General features: G+C 53.0%; 2 protein-coding genes and 1 non-coding gene across 3 annotated transcripts; all 3 read left to right on the forward strand.

Moving 5' to 3' along the window:
* Positions 1–234: 234 nt before the first annotated feature.
* EEF2 (eukaryotic translation elongation factor 2) lies at positions 235–10,342 on the forward strand. Its single transcript, XM_019485391.2, has 15 exons — positions 235–346; positions 1,405–1,619; positions 2,198–2,379; positions 2,472–2,683; positions 3,792–3,970; positions 4,504–4,609; positions 4,978–5,091; positions 5,280–5,418; positions 6,035–6,230; positions 6,569–6,827; positions 7,480–7,587; positions 8,126–8,479; positions 8,938–9,120; positions 9,239–9,371; positions 9,517–10,342. The coding sequence occupies exons 1-15, from the start codon at positions 344–346 to the stop codon at positions 9,708–9,710; spliced, it is 2,577 nt and encodes an 858-aa protein (XP_019340936.1). The 5' UTR covers positions 235–343; the 3' UTR covers positions 9,711–10,342.
* On the forward strand, positions 4,686–4,753 carry LOC132246664 (small nucleolar RNA SNORD37). Its single transcript, XR_009458076.1, has one exon. It is a non-coding gene; the product is annotated as a small nucleolar RNA SNORD37 (small nucleolar RNA).
* A 2,592-nt stretch (positions 10,343–12,934) lies between the features above and the next one.
* On the forward strand, positions 12,935–27,017 carry DAPK3 (death associated protein kinase 3). The gene is made up of 8 exons (XM_006278679.4): positions 12,935–13,086; positions 16,879–17,239; positions 18,069–18,198; positions 18,738–18,786; positions 19,564–19,590; positions 19,858–20,010; positions 20,698–20,743; positions 21,329–27,017. Exons 1-8 carry the CDS (start codon positions 13,025–13,027, stop codon positions 21,869–21,871), a joined length of 1,371 nt encoding a protein of 456 aa, XP_006278741.1. The 5' UTR covers positions 12,935–13,024; the 3' UTR covers positions 21,872–27,017.

Genomic DNA, 27,017 nt, shown 5'->3' on the forward strand with positions numbered 1-27,017 from the left:
AGCTGCAAGCTCAGGCTTGAAGCCGGGCTGCCCCGGGCCGCCAGCTACAGCGCTCCGCCTGGAGCGACCGCATGGTCCCACCGTGCCGGGACCAACCCTTCCGGATCATAGAGCTCCCCCGAGGCAGAGGCAAGAGCGCCCTCTCACGCATGCGCTCTCCGCCCTCCCGGCTGCCCACTTTCCCCGCCCCCCGGGCCGGCTCCGGCCTATAAGAGGCGCGCGGTTGACGTCAGCGTCCTCTTCCGCCCGCTCTGTCCCCACCAGCGAGACAGGGCCGCAGCTGCCGCCATTACCGGTCCCCTCCTTTCCTTCGACCTCGGGGAATCCGCCGCCATCCGCCGCCATGGTGAGGCGTCCGCGCCCCCGCGGGGGCTGGGGGGAGCCGGAGGGCTCTGAGCCGCCCGGCCCGGGGGATATGGCCGCGCCCGGGCTCGCAGCGGCGGGGGGAGCGGCCTGCGGGCAGGGCGGGGGGAGGGTCAGGTGTAGGGGAGTGGAGGGGCAGGTGTAGGGTATGGGGGGGCCGGAAGAGGGGGCGAGGGGGCAGGTGTAGGGTGTGTGGGGGGGCAGGTGTAGGGTGTGGGGGGGGTAGGTGTGTGTGTGGGGGGTAAAGGCCTCTCTGCCCACCGCGGTGTACACCTGCGCCCCCTGAGCAGGGCGCTGGGGAAGGTCGGGGCGCTCCTGGCCTGGCTGCATGGAACGGCTTCATGGCTTTGACTCCCCTCTTCCAGGCGCAGGGGTCTGCTGCTGCCGCCCCTCCCCACCTGGGCGCTGGCTGCGGGGCTGGGGAGTTGCCCCCCATCCCCTGATCCAGGCGCTTGGGACTTTTCTTTCTGCTGGAGGAATGATGTGGCAGGGTGGGGGGAGGCCAGGATGTGTCTTAGCCGCCCTCCTCTCTGGTCAGAGGAGGTACTGCAGCGTGGGGGAGGGGGATGTCTATTTTTCCTGCAGTGAGGCGGCAGTCTTATGTAACTCTGCAGTAGCGGCACAACTTGGTTGCCTCTGTGGGGAAAATCCGAGGGAGCTGACATGGCAGGTGTCCTGGGGGAGCACTTGGCCCCTCGGTGGGGATGGAGGGTGTCTAACGGGGATGGGGTGAAATGACGGGGTCGTTTCATGGCCGTAAGAAGCTGCTGTGCTTGCATGTAGGCTTTTCTTGAAGGAAAACAACTAGCTCCCCTCCATTTAGATATTTAAAACACCCTTGGGAGCATTCTTGTGGAAGCCCTGTTAAGGTGCTGAGAGAGAGCGAGGTTTCTATTGTTGTAGGCTTTCTGCTGTAGTAATGTCTGCTATGCAGCTGGAATGGATGTCAGCAGGACTCGGCTTGGCCCTGCTACGTATTGGCAGGGCTGGTTGGAGTTACTGGAAAAACTAAATCTGTTATCGTGTGCTGTGTTTTCTTAGGTGAACTTCACAGTAGACCAGATCCGGGCCATCATGGACAAAAAGGCCAACATCAGAAACATGTCTGTGATCGCCCACGTAGATCACGGCAAATCCACCTTGACTGACTCTCTGGTATGCAAAGCTGGTATCATTGCCTCCGCCCGTGCTGGTGAGACCCGCTTCACTGACACGAGAAAAGATGAGCAGGAAAGGTGCATCACTATCAAATCCACGTAAGTTGCTTTCCTTCGAGCATCCTGATGTTTGGATGCATATCTGCGATGGTTTCACTTCAGGACCAAAACCCAGGGACCTCGGAGTTCTAGTCTTGTTTCTGATGTGAGATTGGAAGAAGAAACTACAAAGCCAAACTGTTCTGTAGCTTCAGAGGTTTATTTCCTTGTCATTCAGAGTACTGGGAGTGTACTTTTACAGCTGTTAAGATACAAATACTGACTTTGTCCATGATGAAACTTAAGTGTTGCCAACAATAAATGAAATACTTCCCATGTAAATATGAGTTGCAGTCTTATGACAGTGTTAATTGGAATCGCCAGAAATAGTGGATTAATGCAGCTCTTTTGATAGTCAGTTGCTCATTTTTGAGCGTATCCAGCTGAGGCAGCTGAAAGTCTCTGCCAGCAACAATGTCTATTAAAACTCTGAGCACCTTTTTCTGCCCCTGGGAAGATAAGTAGGTGCTTCTACTGGCATTACCCTCTCCTAGACTGAGAATAGATAGCTCATGTAAAGATGATCTTTCTAATCTTGCTGCCCTCTTTATTTTTATTTACTTATTTATTTTTTTCAGAGCGATCTCCCTCTTTTATGAGCTGTCTGAGAATGACTTGGCCTTCATCAAGCAGAGCAAAGATGGTTCTGGTTTCCTGATTAACTTGATTGACTCTCCTGGGCATGTGGACTTCTCTTCGGAGGTTACTGCCGCTCTCCGTGTCACCGATGGTGCTCTGGTTGTAGTAGACTGTGTCTCTGGTAAGACTTAACACTACCAGTCTTGGTGATCGTATAGTGGCTTGCATGTTAGCCCTGCAGCAGGAGTCACCTAGAGTCGTCCTCTCTCCCAGGTGTGTGCGTACAAACAGAGACTGTACTGCGTCAGGCCATTGCTGAGAGGATCAAGCCTGTCCTGATGATGAACAAGATGGACCGAGCTTTGCTGGAGCTGCAGTTGGACCCAGAGGAACTGTACCAGACATTCCAGCGTATTGTGGAGAACGTCAACGTCATCATCTCCACGTACGGAGAAGGAGAAAGTGGCCCCATGGGAAACATCATGGTAAGGAGCCAGCCTTGAGGCCTATATTTGGAATGAGCTCTATCCAAAAGTTACCCTCGGGTCTTAATAAGAGCCAATTAGCAGTGCTTCCTCCTCTTGGAAGGGAGGAGCGGTATCTGTTCGGAAGTCTTTTAACATGGAGAACTTCAGTTTAAAGTAGACATTGCTACAACATCTCCATGTTGGCTGTTTTTAACTTGTCCTAGAGCGGGTACCACGTATGCCCACTCCAGCCAGTCTGGTCTGTGTGTTGCCCAGTTCCAAAGCTGCCAGGGTGGCAACTTTGCGCAGTGTGGCAGCCACTCCAGCCAGACTACTGCCTGTGGCATCCATGTCAGATCCATGCTGTGCACAGTGCAGGTTCCAGACTGACTGGAGTGATGGTCAGATTAGGTGTGTGTGGGGACAGACGTAGGGAAAGGGGGTCCATGGCCCTGATCCAGCCTGTGGACTGGTCCTACACCACACGTGGCCTGCAGAGATGGATGAATTGGCTTAACATGCTTCTGAAGCAAATGTGTCAGTTTGATTTAAATACTGTATTTCTGATCCCTTTCTATTCCTGTAGGAAAATTTTATTTACAGTTCAGGCATCTAGAACAGACCTTGAAGAGTGACTTGAGATCAATAACATGGTTTTAGTACAGCAAGAATCATTTCCATGAATTGGAAAACCAGCAGCCATTCATGTAGGAGCTGGTCTTCTGGGCTGCCAGAACCACTTCCTAATCTGGGCCTCAAATCCCACTTGATGGCAGGTCATCAGACCTGGTACCTGCTAGCTTTTCAGGTAGCAAAGTCTGTCTCTGCACTCGTATTTGGCAAGTCTGTATAATTAATGTCCCTGAGGTTTGATCTTGGGTTTTTCTTTTACAACTGAAATTGAGTTGCTTGGAATCCAAAACTGCAGGGGCTGACATGTCCTCTAGCTCTGAAAAACTACACTTACAGAAGTCTTATGTCCAGACAGATGAAGTCTCCTTGCTTGCCATGCTGTAGCAGTTGAGGTTTAACATCAGATTTCTCATAGTTGAGACACCCTTGGCATATGCATGACTTGTGTTCAAATTCTGTCAGTTCCTCAATGTTTTCTGACCTTGTCTTCCAGATTGATCCAGTGCTAGGTACTGTTGGCTTTGGTTCTGGCCTGCATGGGTGGGCTTTCACCTTGAAACAGTTTGCTGAGATGTATGTTGCCAAGTTTGCTGCAAAGGGTGATGCTCAATTGAATCCTGCTGACCGTGCCAAGAAAGTAGAGGATATGATGAAGAAGCTGTGGGGAGACAGGTGAGTGACCTTGGGTCCTGGTCTTGGTAGTGCTTTTGAGGTGATTCAAGCTTACTTCTCTTCAATCTTGAACTATTTAAGCAAGAGAAATATGACTACAGCTTGAAACTTTTTTCTTTGGGACGCTGACTCCATAATGCACACCAGCCTCCTCTGTTCTTCAGAGGAGCGAGGCTTGAACCTGTGGGCTGGGAATAATGAAGTATTAAATTTCATGCCTTTGGGTGCTACTGTTGATGGTGACAGGGTGGTGTAGGACATTCTCATGTGGGCTCTTGGTGCTGTGAATGGCTTCCAAGCATACCCATGTTAGAGGTTGGATATGGTGGGTATAGTCAGATCTGTCAGACTCTCCTGCAAGCAAGTGACCGATTTTATAGAAATGCATCCTCCATATTAGAAGACTGGGCATCTTTCTCTGAGCAGGACCTTGTCTTGGTGAACTTTAATCCTGAGACAAGCAGACTCTGCAATGCTGGTAGGCAAATGTGCACCACGCTAACCTTTTGGTTTGACCTTTCTCTTTTTCCTAGATATTTTGATCCTGCTTCTGGCAAGTTCAGCAAATCTGCCACCAGCCCTGATGGAAAGAAACTGCCCAGAACTTTCTGCCAGCTGATCCTAGACCCCATCTTCAAGGTACCTACCTTTGGGCCCAGCCTTCCATAGCAGTGGGGGTGCACTGTACCTCTGTTCTCCAGAGACGGCAGGTGTGTGCATGATGATGAAAAATTTCTTCACTTTGACCTGACTTGTTAGTTTGAAGAAATTGCATATCTGACACAAGCTTAGCTGCTCTGTGCAGCAGCAGAAGCTGCGAGTTCTTCCTTCCCAGAAGTGGATCTGTCTGATTTTTAAATTCCCTTGTAACTGATGGATACCAGTGCTGGTATGAATGCAGTTCAGTTGCCACTTCCTGCCTTTCCTGAAAGCGGCCTTGAGCTGCTTTGTCTGTAGACTGGGTTACTTGATGCATTCCTTCCTAACTTTAAACTCTCTTGCTTTAGGTTTTCGATGCAATCATGAACTTCAAGAAGGAGGAGACAGCTAAATTGATTGAGAAACTAGACATCAAGCTGGATAGTGAGGATAAGGACAAGGAGGGCAAACCCCTGCTGAAGGTAAGAACTGATCTGAGTCCTCAAACAGGGCCTGGCAGTTAGCTTGGTCATAACATTCTGTTCATCTAATCTTATTAGACTCTGACAATACTCCAGCATGGAAGGACTGCTTAAACTTGCATGAGAAGCTATTATAGGGGTGAGGGGAGTATACATGGACTAACTGGGGCTTTGAACTTTTTCATCAGGCTGTGATGAGGCGCTGGCTACCTGCCGGAGATGCTCTGCTGCAGATGATCACCATTCACCTCCCATCCCCTGTTACAGCTCAGAAATACCGCTGCGAGCTGCTATACGAGGGACCCCCTGATGACGAGGCTGCCATGGGTATGATGAACTACACAACTTGTTGCTCAAATGTGTTGGAGATCTACAACAGTGGGTCCCAACCATTCTGGCAGATGTGCCGCCTACTGGCCTGGCATCCTCCAAGTGCCACTCCCGTTCCCTTTCCCTTACCTGATCTGCTGCACTATTTTGCTCCCTGCTGTATCTGCCCCTGTGCTGCCTGTCCTCTCCTCAACCTGCTATGTGCCTCCCAGGTGTGGCACCTGTGCCACTGCTTGGCCACCCCTGCTCTCTAACCTTGAGCCACTTGTGTTGTGGCAATACAGGAGGACTAAAGCTGTAGATTCCTACATCTGCAGCATTGCCAGCGTGGATCAGATAAGTTTGTTTAGTAGTTCTTGCTCCTGAGTGCTTGGATTAGCCTGAGCAGACAGGGTGGTTACCATCTAGATAACCTCAGCCTTGATTTAATGTGCGACTTGCTTGATGCACAGTTCCTCTCTTCCTTGCCAGTTAGGCTAACCAACAATGTGGAGATTAGCCTGTGTAGTGCCAATGTCTCAGAATACAGGACCCGATTGTTCATCCTAGTGTTTTTAGTGCTCTTTTGCTTTGGCAAACAGTTTAGCACTAATGTCTGCCTCTCTTTTCCCAGGTATTAAGAACTGTGACCCCAAAGGCCCCTTGATGATGTACATCTCTAAAATGGTGCCAACCACTGACAAGGGCCGTTTCTATGCTTTTGGGCGTGTCTTCTCTGGTCTCGTCTCTACTGGCTTGAAAGTCAGAATCATGGGACCAAACTATACACCTGGCAAGAAGGAAGACCTGTACTTGAAGCCAATCCAAAGGTCAGTACTGGCCAGACTCGGGCACAGCTGGTGTGCATGGCTTGTGTTTTTTCAAAACCAACTATAGAACTATTATAACACTACTGTGCTAAAAGGTGAAATGCTCACTCCTGCAGTTCTAGCATTGGGAGGTGCCTTTCAGTACCTGGGATAGAATGAAATGCAACATTCAACCATCTGCCCACCTCTCAACTTGTCTAGACAAGCCCAGGTACTTTAGTTTATAGCTTCATCACTGCTAAGCTGGATCCACATCTCCCCATTCCATAGTAGAGCTCCCATTTAAAAAAAAAACAAAAAACTCCCCATGGCATTACTTGCTGCTGCTTTTAACCTAGGACCATTCTGATGATGGGCCGCTACGTTGAACCCATTGAGGATGTGCCTTGTGGTAATATTGTTGGTCTGGTCGGCGTTGACCAGTTCCTGGTGAAGACTGGAACAATCACCACCTTTGAACATGCTCACAACATGAGAGTGATGAAGTTCAGTGTCAGTCCTGTGGTGCGTGTGGCTGTTGAAGCAAAGAACCCAGCTGACCTGCCCAAGCTAGTGGAAGGGCTGAAACGTTTGGCCAAGTCTGACCCTATGGTGCAAGTAAGTGTCTGAAACATCCCTTGAAATACCAGTTGCCAGGCAGAGCTCAAGTGGCCACCTGAGTGTTTCTCCCAACTCCCTGTCCTAAAAAAGGAGCAATGTGCTCTCCTTGGGCCTGGAGGCATGATAACTGGCTATAGAAGAAGTGAGAGCCAAAACTTGCAGCATATTATGGAAACGGCAGGGGTTGGGAGTCATCTGCATGTAGTGTTGAGGGGAAACTGCCATCCTTCCAGTGCAAGTCTGCCAGAATGAAGTTGAACACAGCTGCAATCTGTTTGTAGCCTGTAGAGGTGTGGAAGGATTCATGGAGATAAAGCTGAGACTTATACCCAGGTGCAACTCCTTTTAGCATATGCTATGGTGACTCCTCTCCTCATGATGCTGCATGCCCAAGGTCCCCCATGGCACTTTACTGGCATCTTGGAGCTTGCTGGTCATAAACTAAATGCTATTAACTTGGCAAATAAAATGCTGACATGCCTCACTAGCCAGCTGCTTCTTGCAGTTGGATTAGTTTTAAAGGACAGTTTGCTGCCTGTGATCTTTCAGCTAGCAATATCTGAAATACAAGTGGGTGGTGCAGAGGCTGGGGGTGGTATTCTAGTAGGATGCTCTTCCATCTGTATAATTGATTGCTTTTTGCTTTCAGTGCATCATTGAGGAGTCTGGCGAGCACATCATAGCTGGTGCAGGGGAGCTGCATTTGGAGATCTGCCTGAAGGATCTAGAAGAGGACCACGCATGCATTCCAATTAAGGTAAATTTCTGCATTCTGTCTTCCTCTAAAAGCCTGGAAGAACTGAATTTATTGAATGAAGTGGTTGCAGATCTATTCATCCTGTAAGCTTCTGGATTGATGGAAACCATAGGGGGCTGCCTGCCTGTGTAGCTCTCTTCACAATAGCTTGGCACACAAGCAAAATCCAGGAAATGGCAGCTGTATGCAGAATACTACAGCTCCTCTACACCCTGGCTACAGGGCAAGTTGATTTGAGTACAGGCCTGACTAGCTCTAGTTCACCACTGACATCTTAACCCTGCCTTCATGTGGCTTGGTAAAATGGGAGATTTCTGGGCATCGTTCCGAAGTGGGTGGTGTGAAACCTGACCCTCTAGAAAAACGATGGCGGTTAAAGCTTTAGCCAGTAAAATATTGGTCATTACCAGGCTTGATTTTAGTGAAAGTGGCAAGCAAACCTTTGACTGGATCTTGAGCACTTGAAAGTATAATAGCCACAATGAGACTACTGACTTAAGACCCCTGGAGATGCACTGTCTATCTGATTCTTCTGCAGAAATCTGACCCTGTGGTGTCTTACCGTGAGACAGTCAGTGAGGAATCCAACGTGATGTGCCTTTCCAAGTCCCCCAACAAACACAACAGGCTGTACATGAAGGCCCGCCCCTTCCCAGACGGTTTGGCTGAGGACATTGACAAAGGTGATGTCGCTGCCCGCCAGGAGTTGAAGCAGCGTGCTCGCTACTTAGCTGAGAAGTATGAGTGGGATGTTAGTGAAGCCCGTAAAATCTGGTGCTTTGGTCCTGATGGCACTGGCCCCAACATCCTGACCGACATCACCAAGGGAGTGCAGTACCTGAACGAAATCAAGGACAGCGTTGTGGCTGGCTTCCAGTGGGCAACTAAAGAGGTAAGAGCAATATATGCAAGTGCCAGTTGCTGTCCCACAAGTCCAAGGTAGAAGTTGGCTGTGTGCTAGTGCAGATTCTACTTGGATTGCAGTGCCATTGAATGACAACTAGCACCTGCTAAAATTTGCCTTCTTTTTTTTTTTTTAATCTGTGAGGATGTTGGTATGCAGGCCCACACTAATACACTTTTATCCTGTCTTGGTCTGGAAGTAATGCTTGCTGAGTGCCTGGCCAGAACATGATTCTCTCTCTCCAAGTCATGGGTGACTTTCAACAATTAGTGATGATTGTCAGCTTCCATAGCGTAGCGCAGCCCGGTTAAAGAACTTGGAAGTACTGGGCTTGTCTAGAGGTGTCTTCCTCTAGGACCTGCTTGCCTGTGATGGCATATGGGTTGGGAGCTACAGAGAGGAATAACTTTGAGCTGCTTACTGATACTTCTGCTCTGTTCTTCCAGGGAGCTCTGTGTGAGGAGAACATGCGTGGAGTTCGCTTTGATGTGCACGATGTGACCCTTCACGCTGATGCCATCCACCGTGGTGGTGGGCAGATAATCCCTACTGCCAGGAGGTGCCTCTATGCCTGCGTGCTTACTGCACAGCCAAGACTCATGGAGCCCATCTATCTCGTAGAAATCCAGGTATGTGGATGCTGCTTGGCTTAAGCCTGCCTCCTCCATAACTGAAGTTCAAAGGTATTGAGAAACGAAAGCAGGAACTGGCAGTTCTGTAATCCATGTCTTTTTCTTGCTATTCCAGTGCCCAGAGCAAGTAGTTGGTGGCATCTATGGTGTCCTGAACAGGAAGCGTGGCCATGTCTTTGAAGAGTCCCAGGTGGCTGGTACTCCCATGTTTGTTGTCAAGGCTTACCTGCCAGTCAACGAGTCTTTTGGTAAGCGAGCTTGGGCTGCTGGAGCTCTGTTCCTCCACAGGGTGTCCTTGAGGGATAAAAGCCCGAGTAAAACTAGCCATCCTATTCCATCCCAGGACTCTGAATGCCGTTGTCTAAACACCTACCCATCCTTTTTCCTCCATAGGTTTCACAGCTGACTTGAGATCCAACACAGGTGGTCAGGCTTTCCCCCAGTGTGTGTTCGACCATTGGCAGATCCTGCCTGGGGACCCGTTCGACAGCACCAGCCGTCCCTGCCAAGTTGTGGCCGAGACCCGCAAACGCAAAGGGCTGAAAGAAGGCATCCCAGCACTGGACAACTTCCTGGACAAATTGTAAAAGACCCCCCCCCACCAACATCAGATCAAAGTCACTATTGTCGGACTCTGAATAAACTAGTGTAACACCAATGCAGCAGGCAAATGGTAGACTGCAGTGACCATCTTTTTGCATTACACCTAATCGGTTTCATAGCAATTTGAGACTTTCAAAGGGGAAAAAAACTCATTGATATTCAGCCTTATAGGTTTCTGTGTTGAACATGATGCATTGGGGTCCCACTTGGTGCCATTGTAACTTAAAACATTTCCACTTGATGCAACAAGAGTTGCCTGGTTCCATATTTATTTGACGCAATGAAGGAAGAAGCTCTGCTTTCTTTCCTGCAGGGGTTATTTGGCAAAAAGCAAGGGGGTATGGTGGGGGGGAGGGGAAGCACTTGGCTCTAACCTCTCCGAGGGGATCACTCAATGCCCAACAGCTTGCAAGCCAAGCGGGACAAGTGCATTAAGAGGGTTTGCTTGGGTTAATGGCCTGTAGTGGGTTTGTTCAGGGGAGGGGGATGTGGAAGGGAATTTCTAGTTGGGCAGAAACTAGAAGGCAGGAAGCTCTTGTGCAGTGTGATTGATTGTCATCATGAACATCAAATGTATTTAGTGCCACTGGAATAATAAATTTGATATGGTGATGAATATTTGCATGGACTCTCAGTATCATTTCAGTAGCTTTAAAGTTGCTGAACTTAGATTTGATTCTGCCTGCTTGTCTTCACTGGTAACAGCTCCAGAGAGTGAGTGGTATGAGTTGGGCCTGTTCTCTCTTGGTTTAGAGATGTCAACTGAGAGGTTGAAGGGAGGATCCAGGACAGGTCAGATTAGCCTCTGCAGGCACACTTTTTTGGTAGAGAAATCTGCCATGGGTTATGCTAGAAACTGCCTAGCTGTGGGATTGAGGCTGGTTCTCTCTTTAGAAAAGCGTATTTAGGAATGACCTTGCAATTATGGGACTAAAACAGCAAATATTCCTACTGTGCTTCAATGCAAGGCTGGCTTACTGTAGCTAGTGTCCTCAGTCTAACAAGGTCAACTTTAAAGCTAGACACTAAACTGGATTTCTGAGTTTGTATAAAGTGGGCTCTAACTAATTCTTGTGCTAGAGCAGCTGCAGTGGTAGTAAGATGGGCTGAGACTCAAGTGTGGTCAAGACTTGCATTCCCAATGTGCCATGAGCAGGCCAGGGGCTCTCTCTACCACCACTTCCAGTTACTGAGTCCTGCCCTACAGTGCTCTAGTCCTCTGATATGTGAACTTGTATCTAAATATATGCTGTAAAGTGAGCTAATCTTCCTGGAGCAAAGGCCTTGCATTGACCTAAATCAAAGGGGAGGCAGGCTACCACCTCTACCTATGTCATCCTCCATAACGATGGAACTCGCACGCTAGGTGGCAGTGATGAGCCCATTCGTAAATGCATTTTTAACTTGGACTCACTTGTCCAGTTGGGTTGCAACCACATGTAAGCTCTTGGGAGTGAGGACAGGAGCACAAGCAGATTAGGGCCTCAGGTGCAAGATCTCTCAAACTGCGTTACAGATTCATGCCCACTGACTGAGGCTGAGATCACTTAAATGTGAGAGAAATGAGGAAGCGTACTACCAGCTCAGACTAGCGATGCCCTCTGCTGCTCATTCTGATCTTGCTAGAAAGGAAGTGCAATGTGAAGGCTACTGGCTAGTGTTAAGCATTTGAAATATCTGGCTTCCACCGAAGCCCTTGAGTTCCCCTTTGTGAAATCTGAGGGGGAAGGATGGAATTCAAAGTGGGATTTTTTGTTGTTGATCTTGTTCAGTAACCAGAGAGCTGCGTAGATGTGATTCAATTGCTTTGTGTTCTCCAGCATAGAAAACAATTTACCGAGTGGGTGGATGTAGCTATGGGTGGCATTGCAGCAGAAGTATTGCAAATATCTTGATAGGATTGCTTAAATTAGGCAAGTGCCTTGTAAGGAAGCCAGCCTGTCACTTCTGAGAAAGAAAAGGGAGTCATTTTCAGGAAAATGGCTGCTTTGGTGACTCAGGCTTGGCTCAGATAGTGCAGGGGATTAAGGCTTTTGGTAGTTGGATAAATGCTGTTCTGCTCAAGCGCTGCTGTCGCTGGAGCAGCAATGGCAGGTTGTGCAGATGATATTGGTGTTTTGTTTGTGGACCCTTTCATAGACTCATAGGAGTAGCGCGGCTGGAGGAGACCTCCAGAGGTCATCTCAACCTCTTTCGTACCAGGACCCAGTTGTAAACGTTGTTGGCCAGTCCCAAACCAGTGCCCCTCACTCCACCCCCGCTGCCCCAGCCCTCTGGGGTGGGCAGGTGCGACACGGCAGCCCCTCGGAGGCTGGAGGTCTGCCAGCCTGCAAGGGAAAAGCCCCGGTTTCCCGTGTTTTTTCTTCTTTTAAAAAGGAGAATCCACTTTTTAATAGCATTAATCCTTTTTTAAAGTCTGTTCCCCACTCTTTCATATATTCTTGCAACCTACTTTTGCCTTGTGACCCATGGGCTCTATCCCATGCTCTATCCAACCCCTGCCCGAGGCAGGGCCATCCCTGTCCAAACCATCTCCCGAGCTCTGTCTCCGATACCATCCACGCAGACCACGGGTGAAGCAGGGGAACCAGGGCAGCCGGCGGCCACCTCTGTGGGAGGCTGGCATTCGAAGTGGGATTTTTTTGTTGGTGGCATTCAATAACCAGAGCGATGCGTGGCCCTCGTTTAATTGCTAGGCGTCCTCCAGGATAGAAAGTGATGTAGTATGTGGGTGGACGTAGCGTTGCAACAGAAGCATTGCAAATATCTTGCTCGCATTGCTTAAATTAGGCAATCCCACCCTCGCCTGCAGCCCTCTGACCCTGGGGTTAAATTCCTGGCTGCTCCCAAGTGGGGCACGGGTCCCTGTCCTGGGGCCTCCGTCGGCATGAAGACCAGGCCAAGGGCAGCCCTGGGCACAGGAGGGAGCGTGGGAGCTTGCAACTCAAAAGGACATAGGAGGCCCTGAAACCTGCAAATCAGTCTTCTGATGCACTCGGCGTGGCTGGGTCTCACCAGCGTTGCACAAGCAGCAGTGGGCGAGCTGCTTGCACCACGATGGGACACTTTGCACATTGTCAACCCGTGGAGGGGGGCACTAGGACCGCGGAAACCACTTTGGGAGGAGGCCGGTGACGTCAGTCGCGGGGTGGAGGGCGGGGCCGGCGAGTGTCGGAATGCGGCGGGGGCGGGGCTCGCGGGGGGGCGGGGCCGAGCTCTGGTCCCGGCCGGCGCGCGGGGCGCAGCGCTGCGGAGCGGAAGTGGAGCTTCCGGAGCCCCGGCCCGGCGCGGCCCGGCCATGTCCACCTTCCGGCAGGAGGACGTGGAGCTGCACTATGACATGGGCGAGGAGCTGGGCAGGTGAGCGCGGCCCGCGGGTGCTGCGTCCCCGGGGCCGGGGGGCGCCGGGCAGAGGAGGTGCCGGGTCCCCAGGACCCCTGGACCCCAGCCCGGGGGCCTTGAGATCCTTGCAGGGGCGCGCCAGGACCCGGAGCTTCCCAAGAGGGCCCGGCTGTGTTGAAGCCCCCGGCAACAGGAGAGCGGCGCTGCTTTGCTGAGCGCGGAGGAGGAGCCGGTGGTCTCCTAGACGTCGGGGACCTCGCGTGCCCGTGGGGTGAAGGACGACTGGGGGCGGGCGTCAAGGAGCGGAGAAACGACTGCTCTGGGCCCTGCGAAGAAAAGCCTGGGGAGCGGGCCGGTGGCTGCAGCACGGCCGTCTCCTGCCACTTGCCTTCCCCAGGGGGATGCGAGGGCTGGCAGCCCCGTTCCCGCGCCGCGCGGTCAGTCCCGGGTGCTGCTGCCCGCCCGGCGCCGCGTCCCGTCGCGGTGCAGCGCTGCTGTCACGCTGCAGTGACTTGCTCCGGAGCCGGCTGCGTTGTGGCAGTGACACGAATGATCCCTTGCCTGTGCGCAGGGGCGGGTTGTGATGCTCGCTGCCCTTTTAGGTGCCAGGGTCGGCGAGAGCCTGATGTTGGCGCCCGTCTCCTATTGCAGCGTAGCTCCAGTCCTTTCCCTCTTTGGAGTTGGTTTTCTCTGGTCCCGAGAGGCTTGCGGCTTTGTGTCTCAGGCACTTGGCGTGTTTGGGGACAGCAGATTCTGCGATGAATCATTTTCCTCGTTTGAAAGAAGCCAGGCCTCCCCGCAACGCTGTCCTGTTATGTGCTGCATCATCTCGGAGCCAGGATCTGCACTATCTCGGATGCAGCGATGCAGTGCTTGCAAGGGAGCGCTCCCCGGCTTGCCAGGCTGAGTCGTGGAGTTGCCGTGTGCTGCAGCAGCATGCGGAGGTCAGCGAGGGTCTTTGTACCACGTGCCGAGCAGCCCGCAGGAGGGCAGAGTCTTGGTCCTGAGTGCCTTGTGTTCCCCTGTGGACCTTGCAGCCTGAGGGCCCCGGCCTGTGCAGGGGAAGATCGGCTTTGGCAGAAAGCAGCTGTACTGCAACTTCAGGCTAATCCGTCATTGCAGGCGTTTCTAATGAGCTTAGCCTTTTTTGGTTTTTCACAACAGCTTTCTCACAGAACTAAACTACTGACCCACATTTAAGGTTGGGGAGTCAGGGGGTTCCCTTTAAGAAGTCTCCAGCCCCGTCCTGACCTAGAGAAGAAGGTGGTGCCCGGTAGCCAGAGCAGAGCAGCCTAACCAGATGTGCAACTGGGCTGCAAGGCCAGGGTGAGGTTTGAGCAACAAACTCCTGTTGCTCGTGGCTGTAGTGGCCTTTGCTTAGGTAGGGTCTCATGGTGTCTGGACTGTCCGTAGTCCGCTTTGCTGCTAGCTAGCAAAGCAAAGGAGCATTAGGTATTGGGATGTGGCTTTGGAGCTCTCCAGGATGGGGCAGTGTCCTTACCGGGTGGGGCAGTGAGGTGGATCTGCCTAAGAGCAGCCCTTCCATTGCCCCCACAAAGAGGCAGGCAAGGATCACGGCCTTGGCATAGCAAAGGACCGGTTGTGGGAGGTGGGTGGCGGTGTGTCCGACTGGCTTCTGTTCTGTTGCCCAGACCATGCTTTGGCGGTAAGAGCCCAGCTCTTCCAGAGGGCAAAACCCTGATCCCTAGACCTCGGTGCATCCTCTTGCCAGCGTCCCCTGGAGCAGGCTGCTGCTACCCCAGGGGTTCAACGTGGCTGGGCAGCAGGCTGAGGCCTTCTGTTCTCCAGCCTGGCTAGTGGGGTGCCCGAGCCCTGGGCCCTCTGAGGAAGTGGTTCCTAGTTTCACCGCCCCTTCCGCCTGATCAGGGAGCAGTACCAATTACTCTGTCTGCCTCTCTCTCTCTTTCTCTCAGGCAGCTGGCGGCTTGTTGCCTGTGATAATGAAGAGAAGGTGTGGGAGGCGCAAGCTGTTTGAAAGGAGGCAGATGGTTGGACTTTCCTCCATGCTTTGGGGCTGTCTGGTATTTTTAGAGGGGAGTGAGCATCTTAAATTGAGGGTCTTGGGTGCCTCTTGCTGTGGCAGGCACCCCGGGCACTTACTGCGCTGCGGTAATCGCTCCCACGGCTTGTAAATATTTCATTGCATCACTGCCCAGGCCGGGTGAGATGAGGACAAGGTGACCTCCTTATTCCTGCCCTTCCTCCAAGATATCCATTTGAGACTTAGCACTTAACAGCTCCATGATTTTTTCCCCTTCTTTCCCATGCTAGTCCAGCCAGGCCGCTGGATTTTGCTGGTGGGAGGTGGAATTAGGAGGCTGTTGGTTTTGGGAAGCCTTTAGCATTTGATCAGCTCGGGCTGTTTCCTATTGAAACAGGAGCCTTATATGGAAAGCTTGGGCCAGGCAGGTGCCTGCCAAATGAAACGTGCCGTGATGTCACTGCTTAAAAATGTAAATAACCAATCCTTGCAGATTCCCAGGCAAAATGAGGATGGTGTGGGGAGGGGTCACTTGGATCCTCCTTGATGGAGGGAGTGTCTTCGAAGACGTGGAGCTCTTGGGACTCTAGAGCTGCCTTCCCTCCCTCGGCTCTTGCCTTCAGCAAGCCTGCAGGGTGGGAATTGAGAGCGGAAGCAACGTATGAGGCTGGGGAGTGAGACTTGGTTTAAACAAGGGGCCTGGGGCAGGAGTCCTGGACTCTGATTTCTTCCCCTGCTGCTGTCCCCTGTGTCTCAGGGACTTTGACCCCCCAGAGCTTTGCAGGCCCCCCCGCACTGGTACGATGGGGGCGACTCTGACCCTCTGCAGTAGGAGTGGAGTGTGTGTCCTTACCGGGCATCTTTAAAGCACTGGCACATGGGAATTGCTCTGTAGCATCATAGCCTGGGTTTGGTGCACAGGCACACACTCAAATCACTCGTCCTGGTGAACGCCACATCTGTTGGGACTCTGGCAGCAGCCGAGGTTATTTTGGGGCTTTTTCAGGAGCTCTCTTGATCCACGGGTCTCTAAAGCTTTAATATAAGAAGGGACCATTTTTATTCCTGTCTGACCCCGCCATGGATCATAGGCTCCGTCCCTCCGCCTGGCTCCCCACCAGCCCAGCAACTGCGGTTGTGTCGGTCATTTGTTGCCACTCTCATAGCTGAGGGTTGTAGCTGCATCAGTACAATGATGTACTTCCTGCTACGTGGGTGATTCATATGTTTCGAGGCAGAACAAAGGATAGCCCCCTATCACATGCTGGAGGATACTGCCAGCGTCCTGTTCCAAGAAGCTAACGAATCCGGCAGAGCCAGGAAGGAATTTTCTTCCTTCGTCCCAAGCACGACTGCAGGATGTAGGGGTCTTGCGGATTTGTTTAAGTGCCTTCTTGTCCTTGCTGTATCCCCCCCGGGCATTTATTGGACTCCAGGCCCATCTTGCTGTGGGAGCTCCCAAGCCCATTCACCCACTGAACGTACTCCGTGTCTGTTCTCTAAGAAGGGGATTCTGCGTTTCTTCTCCCTTCTCTGCTCTGCTGAAGAGTCTCTGGTGCCCCAGATACTGCTCACATTTGAAGTGGAGCACAGGGAAGGGAGACGCTTGGCACTTGTTCAAGTGGAAGTGCATGGAGGCACTGTGGTTCCCTGCAGGGTACCAAGGCCTTGCAGTACCCCCTGTAAGGACGTGAACAAGCAGAAGGCTTGTACATGGCCCACTGCGGTCCCCAATGCTGCCACGCAGGTGCCAGCACGCACAGTTCAACGAGCGGTCTCATTTACCACCATCTCCTTTCCCCGTGCAGCGGCCAGTTTGCCATCGTGCGCAAGTGCCGGGAGAAGAAAACGAATCTGGAGTACGCAGCCAAGTTCATCAAGAAGCGGCGCCTATCGTCCAGCCGGCGGGGCGTGAGCCGGGAGGAGATCGAGCGGGAGGTGGACATCCTGCGGGAGATCCAGCACCCCAACATCATCACGCTGCATGACATCTTTGAGAACAAGACGGATGTGGTGCTGATCCTGGAGCTGGTCTCGGGTGGCGAGCTCTTCGACTTCCTGGCCGAGAAGGAGTCCCTCACCGAGGAGGAGGCCACACAGTTTCTCAAGCAGATCCTGGATGGGGTCCACTACCTGCACTCCAAGCGCATTGCCCACTTTGACCTCAAGGTGAGACAGCGTGTTGCTGTGGGCAGCGGGAAATGTGGGGTGCTCTACCACTGAGATGCAAAAGCAGGTTCCTTCCCCTCCTTGTGGTCTGAAGCCTGGGAAGAGGGGACAAATGTCCAGGTCAAAGGCTGCTCTTGTACACACTGGCTCCAGTGCTACCGCTTAGATCTGAGTTCAGAATTTGACCCAGGTGATCAGAGGGGTAGATGCCTATGAGTACAGCTAGAAATCCCCAAACCCAGAGGCAGGACCCAGGGCCTGGCATAGCAGGGCATGGGCAGAAGCAGCACCATCAAGCTGTTAGGACAAAGCAAGGGCAGCGATGGCAGCAAAGCACAAACGAGTTCTGGTGTAATCTAAGTGAGCGTCGTTTGAGCTGCAGCTCGGAAGTAGCTAGTGTGCTGCAGGCAAATGCATGAAATAACCAAGCCCAATTGTTCCTGCTTGCATCATGTCTCCTGTGTGCGTTCCCCTCTTCCTGATGTGCTTTGTCAGTCCATATGGCAGGGCCAGTGCAGTTCTGGGCAACCAAACTGGAGCTCCTGCTGTTTTGTGGAGCAGTAGCAAAATACCCAGCTCTATCCAGAGAGTACCCCAAACCTCACATGGCAGGAAGAGCCCAGCCTGACTTAAAGGCCCAAAGCAGAACCCACAAGGCTGGCCACTTGGAAAGGACAGATGATGTGGACATGATTGAGAGGGGGAAGGAGGCTTGGGAACTGCTGACAGCTTCCAGGTTAGAACCAGGGGAATCTTAGAGAGCCTGGCCAAGGGGAGATGCGATGAATGGCTTCAACCTTCTCCTCTTGCTGTCCTGGCTTCTTTCCAGCCTGAGAACATCATGCTGCTGGATAAGAACGTGCCCAACCCCCGCATCAAGCTGATTGACTTTGGCATCGCCCACAAGATCGAGGCGGGGAACGAGTTCAAGAACATCTTTGGCACTCCGGAGTTTGTAGGTGCGAGGGGTTGGGGGGAGTGTGAGGCTCTGACACCTTATTCTGACCCTGGGAAAGACATGGGGCAACCAGGAGCTGGGTGGCAGTAGGTGATGGCCCCAGTTAGGTGTGAGTTTTTCTCCTTCAGATAGATGCTGAAGGGGACAGAGGAGCAAAGGGAAGAGGAACAAAACCACTGCAGTGAGAGCCAGCCTGGCTGTTCTGTGGCCCCTTGCTTCAAGTTCACTAGCAGAATCCTGGTTTCCTGAACCCACCTGGAGCTTAGCATGCTGGGCACTGCATAGCTCTGTGTGCTGCACCGCGCTCTGAAAGAGAGAGGTGTCTGCACTCTGTCTTGTATGGCCATGAGCCTGGGGATGTTGTTGGCATAGCCCTGAGCTGGGCAGCATGCCGATACCTCTGCAACAACCCTCGTCTTCCTGCGCTGCTGAATCAGTGCTCGGTCGGGGGTGGGCTGGGTGGTCAGGTGTGGACTGACAGCACCTGCTTTGCAAGGAGCCTTCCTGCAGCGTAACCGTGCATCCTCTCTCCTTCCAAAGCTCCCGAAATAGTGAACTACGAGCCCCTGGGGCTGGAGGCTGACATGTGGTGAGTGTTCAACGAATGTATCGCATCAGAACTTAGGTAAATTGAGAGCCTGGGCCTGGTTCTTTGTTGACAAGTGCCCACGTTACCTCACAGTTAGCCCCAAATGGTGCCTTCATTAGAGAGGCCTGAAGCTGAATACACCTGAGACTGAGCCCTCCTCTTTGTTACAGGACAGCCTGTCTAGGTCAGGGTTGAAGGGCTGAGTAACAGAAGGGAATTGTCTTTGGTTGATGCACATAAATGCACATACAAGGATGTCACCTGTGGATCAGCCACCTCCTGAGCCAGCCAAGATGCTCCTCAGTCAGCCTAGGAGCTGGCAGCTCAGCAAGGAAGTTCTCTGCCTGGGGACTACCCCTGCTTCCTAGCTCTCTTGTGTCTCTGGTGGCATTTACAGACTCCAGTGGGAACAGTGGGGGCTATCTGGGGATCTCTGATCACAGTCCCTCTCATTCCACTCTCCTCCTGTGCCCCAAATAATCCACTGGTGCTTGGTTCAGTGGACCCTTCCCTGCCTGGGGGTGAGGAAGAGGCTTGTACTTTTTAGTGGGCTGCCTAAAGGGGGTTGGGAAGGCCTACTTCTATCCTTAGTGCTGGAGGATGAATGGAGTTGGGTTGACATGGAGTAAGCAACAGGGTAAGTTGCTTGCGGGGCAGGACTGTCTGTGCCACCAAGGCAGCAGTGCCAGGGAAGTCTAACTAGCTCATGCGGAAAAGGCCTAACTAGGAAATGACTTGCAGGGCTGTGACCTTGTTTCCTCCCTCTCTTCCTCTTAGGAGCATTGGAGTCATCACCTACATCCTGTGAGTACAGAGGCACTAGGAGCGTGGTCTGCTGCATGCAAGGGGACAGAGTTGTGGTGGGCTGGGTTGCAGACCTGGGGCTGCAGGCTGGGGCCTGCTCCCAGCTCTGCCACTGCCTCGCGGCATGACTCGGGCATGTCTGTGCCCTTGCTGAGGGTGAGGGGACATCAGCACGGGGCCGTGCGAGTACCTCTCCTCAGGGTCGGGAACAAATTCGCAGCCCTTGGTGTTTGTTCCGGACAGTAACAGTTGAATTCCCTCCCCCAGCCTCAGCGGTGCCTCCCCGTTCCTGGGCGAGACGAAGCAGGAGACCCTGACGAACATATCAGCTGTGAACTATGACTTCGACGAGGAGTACTTCAGCAACACCAGTGAGCTGGCCAAGGACTTCATCCGACGCCTCCTCGTCAAAGACCCCAAGTATGAGATCTGGGCACTGTCAGGCAGCTGGAGCTCCCCCCATGAGGCAGCCTCGGGGAGAGTCTCTTGTGTACTCAGCTCCCACATTTGTGCTCCTTGTTGGGCCCATGTGGTGGTGTCAGCTGTTGCCCACCTTCCTGCCCTCTATTGGCACCTCTGCCAGATACCATTGAGTGGCAGAGTTGTAGTGAGTTTAAAAGCTGTCTCCTCTCTTGCCTCTCATCTCCTGCAGTTCCTTGTTGTCTGTCTTCAGTGAGATGCATCTCTCAAATATCCTAAAAACAAAATATCTGCTCATCAAAGGCACTCCATGTGTGTGGGTTTAGTTAGTTTTGGTGAGACCATCATGACTTCATTGCTTTATAATCCCTTTCTGTTACCATGTGGAGGTTGCAGGGTCTGTATAGGTGGAAGCCAGTTCCCTTCTAACCAGCTATAAATCTAGCACTTGACAAAGAAGTCAGTCAGCCTTGGGCAGCAAATGCCTGTGTGTAGGGGCAGAGGGAGCACTAGTTGCGCAGTATATGTAGGAGCAAGAGACTGCTGTTTACTTGACCGTTAAACCAGGGCCCAAGAGGAAGATGCCAGCACTCCCTGGGTGCAGGTTTCCTCTGAAGTCTAGTGAAACGATGCCAGAACCTCCGTCCTGCTTCCGACAGACTAACCAACAGGCTTGTATCCTTTCAGGAAGAGGATGACGATTGCCCAGAGCCTGGAGCATCCTTGGATTAAGGTAACAATGCATGCCAGCTGGCAGGCTGTCCCTTGGCTTTCCCCAGAGGGGCCAAATGCCCAACTTCTAGCCAGGTCAATAGAACTGCTTATGCACAGCGCCTTGAGTAAATCTGGGGCTTGACTTTGGTTCTGAAATTGCTGCTCTTTGCACTGGAGGGACACAGTAGGTGTGACCTGGCATCACGCTTCAGCAATGGAGAAGCAAACAAATGTCCATTGACCAGAGAGGTCAGTGAAGAATGGGTGCAGCAGCATCTAGGGGAACAGGATCTGGAGGAGCAGAGCCCTGTCTGGCCGTGAAGCTAGGGGTGAACGTGTTTGGGGAGTGCAGGGAGGTGGAGGGGAGCAAATGAGCAGCCATGCCTCCACCCAATGGCTTGTAGCATGAAACCAGTGGGACTGTGTTATGGGGAGGGTTTGGCTTGGCCTGGCTGCCAACAGTCTGCAAAGGCCTATGGCCAGAAGGTAGGAGAGGGACTCGTGGGATGGTTTAAACACCTGCTCAGATGAGCAGGTGGAGGAATGGGGAGTGGCAGGCCCAGCAGCCGCCAAGGGCTTAGTGGTCTCCTCTGCCCCATTGCAGGTGATCAAGAGGAGGAACGTCCGCAACGAGGACAATGGCAAGAAGCCAGAGAGGCGCCGTCTCAAGACCACGCGGCTCAAGGAGTACACCATCAAGTCTCACTCCAGCATGCCCCCTAACAACACCTACATCAATTTTGAGCGCTTCTCCAAGGTCATGGAGGAGGTGGCTGCGGCCGAGGAGAGCCTGCGCGAGCTGGAGAAGACCAAGAAGTCCTTCCGGGAAGACGTCGAGGCCCTGCTCTCTATCTACAACGAGAAGGAGTCGTGGTACAAGGAGGAGAATGAAAGCATCAGCCAGGACCTGCGTCAGATCCGCCAGGAGCTGCAGAAGACGGAGACCCTGAAGAAGCAAGCCCAGGAGGAGACCAGGAGCATGCTGCAGGCAGCCAATGGGCTCAAGAGGCGCTACCGGAAGCTGGAGAACCGTTATGAAGCGCTGGCCAAGCAGGTGGCCTCGGAGATGAAGTTTGTGCAGGAGCTGGTGTGGTCCCTCGAGCAGGAGAAGCTGCAGGGCGGGGAGGGAGACTGCAGCATCCGCTAGCCTTCTTCTGCACTGGTGGAGCGGGTGGGGGGAGAGGGGGCTTGGTGGGGAGAGCTCCTTTGGCACAGCTTGTATGGGGAGAGATGGCCCATTGACCCAGCTGGGCTTTGTCTACGGAGCAGGAGCCCAGTGTGCTCCATCATAACGGCATCACCTGGGAACAGCCTGAGACAACGTTCCTATCATGCAATGCTCTTCATCCAAGCTGTCACCTTCTGGGTCCACTGCATGCTGGGGTACTCGGTATTCCCCCCACATTGCCTCTACACTGTGTTCGTGTAGAAAGCGGTACTGTACAATCTGATGGTTCTCTCTGAGTCCGTCTGGTCGGTCCCTGTCCGAGGCGGTTAGAGCAACAGCCGCTTCCAAGGCCTGGCTGACTGGCCTGCTCCCTGCTCCAGGAGCTGGGTCATTCCTAACTCTAAAGTGAAGAGCCTTTGGCAAGGCGCTTCCTTGATGCTTTTCTTTGGTCGCAGCTCAGCTGCGACTCCTCTTTTGACTCCCTGCAGCCATTGCAGTACCCAGGTCAGGACAGACCTGGCAACTTTTCAGGCTTCAAGGGCATCTTGGTAGCAGAAGCAGGCATTGAGACACTTCATCTTAGGACCCTTTCTGCAGAGGGACCATGAGATTGTCCTTGAAAAGCTGTCAGGTTCTGAGGCCCAGCTGAAAGCCCCCATGGGGCATGCTCTCTGGTGTTGCAGGGACCGTCTTTCTCCTTCAGACATGCCAGGAGCCCCCTCCTCAAAAAGCCTGGCTCTTGAGTTGTTGACAAAGGCAGTTTGTCTTCACTGAGCTCTTCGGCCCAGCCGTGGGCCCGTTACCAGCCAGTGCTCTCACCAGCACCATCTTGCCAACTTTCTTCCTGCTGTGGGGCTGTCGGTCACTAGCCCAGCTGCTGCTCTTCCCTCCCAGTTGCTTCATTTATCTTTTGCTTTGCTCTGAGTCCAGTCTCTGAGCCAGATTGCTCTTGGGAATCTCTTTGCTTTTGAGGCTTTCTCTGCTGTGAAGAGCAGGTGACAGGTGCTCCTGGTAAGGACTCAGCGTGTCTTTGACACTGGGGATTTGCTTGACCAGCACTTCCTGCTTCCCAGGTTTGACTGGTTCCTCCCTAAGCCCTAGCTGGAAAAGTGAGTGGGTGAGATGCCCTGGGCCTGTGCTGGGTTGTGGAAGTTAAGGCCTCTCGGGTCAAATTCCACCACCTACTTGCCATGTCAAGATTTGGTTTTGACCACCTGCTAGCAGACATACAAAGGCCTTGTTTGATCGCACCCCCGCAGCTGTCCCCTGGCTGGGATCCCAAATCCAGGCAGGTGTCCTCCGGAGATCTGCTCGGCACTCTCTAGCACTCATGTTGCTGGCTCTGCAAGGGCTGCTGGGTAGGTGCTGGTCCATGGCCCCTACCCGTGCCTGCTGTCTGGATCCTCCTTGTATCTGCTTCTTGCTCTGGGACTGCTCCATCCTCATTGCCTCTGTTTCCACTGCTGTTCATCATCTCTTCCATGTTTTCAGTGCTCTCCAGTGAAGGTCTTCAAGAGCAGGTTGGACAGACACTTGGCTGGGATAGTTTAGTCTAGGACGATCCTGCCTTGAGCAGGGGGCTGGACTAAATCACCTTATGAGGCCTCTTCCAGCCCTACTGTCCTGTGATCCAAAGATGCTTCCCCTCAGTTCTCAGAGTAGCCAGTTCCTTCCCAGCTGGTCTTTGCTGTCATGTGGTACCTGCTTTCCCTGCATTAGCTTCATGCACCTTGGTCTCAAGCTCTCATAGCTTGTCAGAGGCTTCTGTATCCAGCAGGGACCTGGGGCAGGAACTGGAGAGAGACCAGCAAGGAGATGGAGTCTCTGGCTTAGAGCTGGTTCATCCCCGCACTGTCTCCATTGCCTCCCTGTATGCCTTTTCCATGTCACCTGCTTGTGACCCTGTGCCCTGCTGCTTGGCACTGCCTGATGCTCCAAGCAGGACGTCTTCAGCAAGGCCAAGGTCCCTTTGAGCCTGTCCCTGGGTTCCTCTTCAAACCACAGCTTGACACTCCCCACACTTCCCTTCTCCTCTTTTCTCCATATATCTGGCCAGCACCCGATCTGGTGCATGTGTCTAGGTGGGACCTATGGTCATCAGCCACTTCTTCTTGGCCCTGTCCTCTTACACGTGCTCCCAGAAACTTCTTGCCAGCCCCCTGCCCCTCCAGCCTTTACATCCAAGTGTCGTTCTCTCTGTTTTATGTCTGCGGGCACCAACTGGCTTTCATACTCCTGTCCTGCATAGCTGCCTTTCTCGCCGCATGCATGATCTGTTCCTCCGCTAGGAGCTCAAAGCACTTTCAAAGCCCCGTCTCTTCCCCAGTGCATCCAGATGTCGGGACTCTTCAGGTTTAGAGGTGAGTGCACAGCTGAGGAAGTGGCACAAACGGCAGATGAAACCAGGAGTCTGGACTCTCTTCTTATCCCTGTGCACATCCCAGCGGTCTTTCCTGCCCTCTGAACCATGCTTCCCCTTGCTGAGCCCTCCAGCTCCTCTGGGGCCTGGGTTTTCCGGGCAGCTTCAACATCCAGCCTTGCACTGGAGCAGCACCAGGCTCGCTCTGGTGATGGAGCTGTCTTGCCACAGAGCAGCTGCTTTTCAGTGCAGTGCAAATGTATTAGCCCACCCTTGTATTTCAGGTCTCTCGGCTTTGACTGTCGGCCCTGCATGCTCGCCAAACCCAGGTTCCTCCCAACCGAGCTGAGCCAGGGTCTGCTTGAGAAAACCAGCTAGTGTTACAAAGATCCTGCCCACAGACAGGAAAAGCTCTCTCCCAGCTGAAAATGAGGGGGGCTTTTAACATGCTGTGTGCAGCTTGTTATGTCTCTGCTCGTCTGAAGGCTTCCGGAGCAGGGAGGGGAAGAATGCGAAAAATGCTGTGGATTTCCCTGGCTTTTGTGCAAGGTCTTTGTTAATGATCCCTCCAGAGGGGGTTGGAGCTGAGAGGAATTTGTTGCCAACTTGGCTTTCAAAGGAGCATGCCTGAGCTCCAAAGCAGTGGGCTGTGTGGCTTGAGAGTCCTCTCCGGCTTCTCTGTAGTGACCCCCGTTGTTTTTTAAATCCGGTTTTCCCTCTCCTTCGGGGTTGTGCATGTCTGTGACCAAAGACTTTGACTCAGAGGAGCCCGATCCTACCAGCTGCCACGTGCACTCGCATCCAATGGACTTTTCTGGGAGCAAGAGAGTGCTCGGTCCTGCCTGGGATCAGGGCCTCAGGTCTACAGGGAATATCACTTAACCTCTGCTCATGTCTTGTTGCCAGGGTCCAGGACCAGCCAGGGTAGAGGGGTCCAGGCTAGGTTTCCCAGGGGAGCTGGTTGAAGTCTGGCAACTGCATGTAGAAGTCCCTTATGCTAGCTTAAGAGAAGGTTTAAGGACTTGACCTTCATGCTGTAGAGCAGGCAGTGTTGCTGTCGGCTCTCCTTGCACAGTGCTTTCCCTGATGCACTTATCCCATTCCACTTGTATTAACCTTTTCTTCTGTGCCATCACTGCAAAGGTCATGGATCCTCCAGGCCAGCCCCATGCTTGCTTGTCGACATGGCATGGGGCCCTTCACATACCTCTCAAACACTCAGCTGTATTGTCTGTGATGCCACCTCAGAGGCTAAATGGACTGCTGCGTTTGTGCCAACTGGAACCTGCATTTGACATACTGGAACACCCCACTGCCGGACTCTGCAGGTGCTTTCTAGAGGACATCTGGAAGTGGCGAGTAGATCAGTAGAGAAGTGAGGTCGGGGAAGGACGTGGACTGGCTGGGACCTTGTGCTGTTCCAAGCTGGTACCAAGCAAGCACCTGGGCCATAGAAAGCGCTTTTTGTCCGGGCTTCTCATGGTGTCCATGTGCAAGATCCAAGTGTCCTTTCTGTCCCCACTTGCTCTGCGTTCAGACGCAGCTGCAGAACTGAAGAAGAAGCGTTGCGGGCACTTCTCATGCTCCAGATTTCCTAATGCCTTTACCCCAAATGTTTTCTACCTAATAGGGGTTGGAGAAGGCAGGTGCGGCTGTGGGGAGCGGGGCATAAGCACCACATGGGCTGCGGGGGTCTGGTCTCTAGTGGCTTGGGTTGGGTAGGAGCTACAGGTCCTGTTCTGGTTGCATTGCTTTGCAGCCCCCCCACCAAGCAGGAATCAACAGCTGGACATGGTCTCTGCTTGGGTGCAGGAATTTGGTTGTGTGGTGCAGACGGTTGTCCTGGGTTTGCCTGCCCCTGGGGAGAGGAGATGCAAGATGCTTGCCTTTTAATGGCCCTGTGCTCTGTGCCATCTCTGTTACCCTGCAAGAAGAAACTTTCCTAGGACCAGGGCTTGGCACAGGGGTGGAGCTCAGTGCTTTTGGCTCTGTGTCCTTGAGACCAGGTCCAGAGCAGGTTGCTTCCTGCTGGGCTTTCCATGCCCCTTGTGAATTCCTGCTTGCACGTCCTCGCTCAGTCTTGCTCATGCTGGAGGTCCCAGGCTAGGTGTCTGGGTCTGCAGGCCCAGACCCTGGCATGGTACCTGGGACTGGGGATTAGCTGTTCAAACTGCTGGCATTTCCTTCTGTGGGAAGCTGATCTGGCTCATTCACAGACAGTAATCGCTCTTCCAGCCTCTTGCGGCGTGCAGCAAGCCTGGGCGAGACAGATTGCGGTCTGGCCCGAGAGCCTTCCTCATGGACGTGGCTCGCTGGGAAGGGGGTGAGATGTAGCACGCACAGAACTGTTGGATGCACAGAGCTGTTGCCTTCCCCCAGGGGTGGCAGCTGCACCCCCTACACCCAAGATAGAGAAATGGCCTCGTTTGTGGTGCAGATGCCCCTTTGGGCAGCCAATGCCTTAGCTATTGTGCAGGTCTGGAAGGAGGCAGCCAGTCTGTTCAGCTTTGCCCAGGAGACGGCCGATGCCTGCTGGCTTCTCTCTGGGCAGAGCCCAGCGGGCTCCTTTGACCTCACACGTCAGGCCCCCTCGTGCCGTGCCAAGTCCTGTATAGCTGAGGGCTTTGCTCGCCCCCGGACGGGGACCTGGCTTGTGTTCTGACCTAGTGAAGCCATATCCTCTCCCGCGGTGTGACATTCAGTCTGATACCAATAGGTCATGCAAAATGGTCTGAATTTGAAAGGAATAAAAGGTTTCTATCTGAA

The sequence above is a fragment of the Alligator mississippiensis genome, chromosome 16, assembly GCF_030867095.1.
Source record: "Alligator mississippiensis isolate rAllMis1 chromosome 16, rAllMis1, whole genome shotgun sequence".
In the NCBI taxonomy this organism is placed as follows: domain Eukaryota; kingdom Metazoa; phylum Chordata; order Crocodylia; family Alligatoridae; genus Alligator; species Alligator mississippiensis.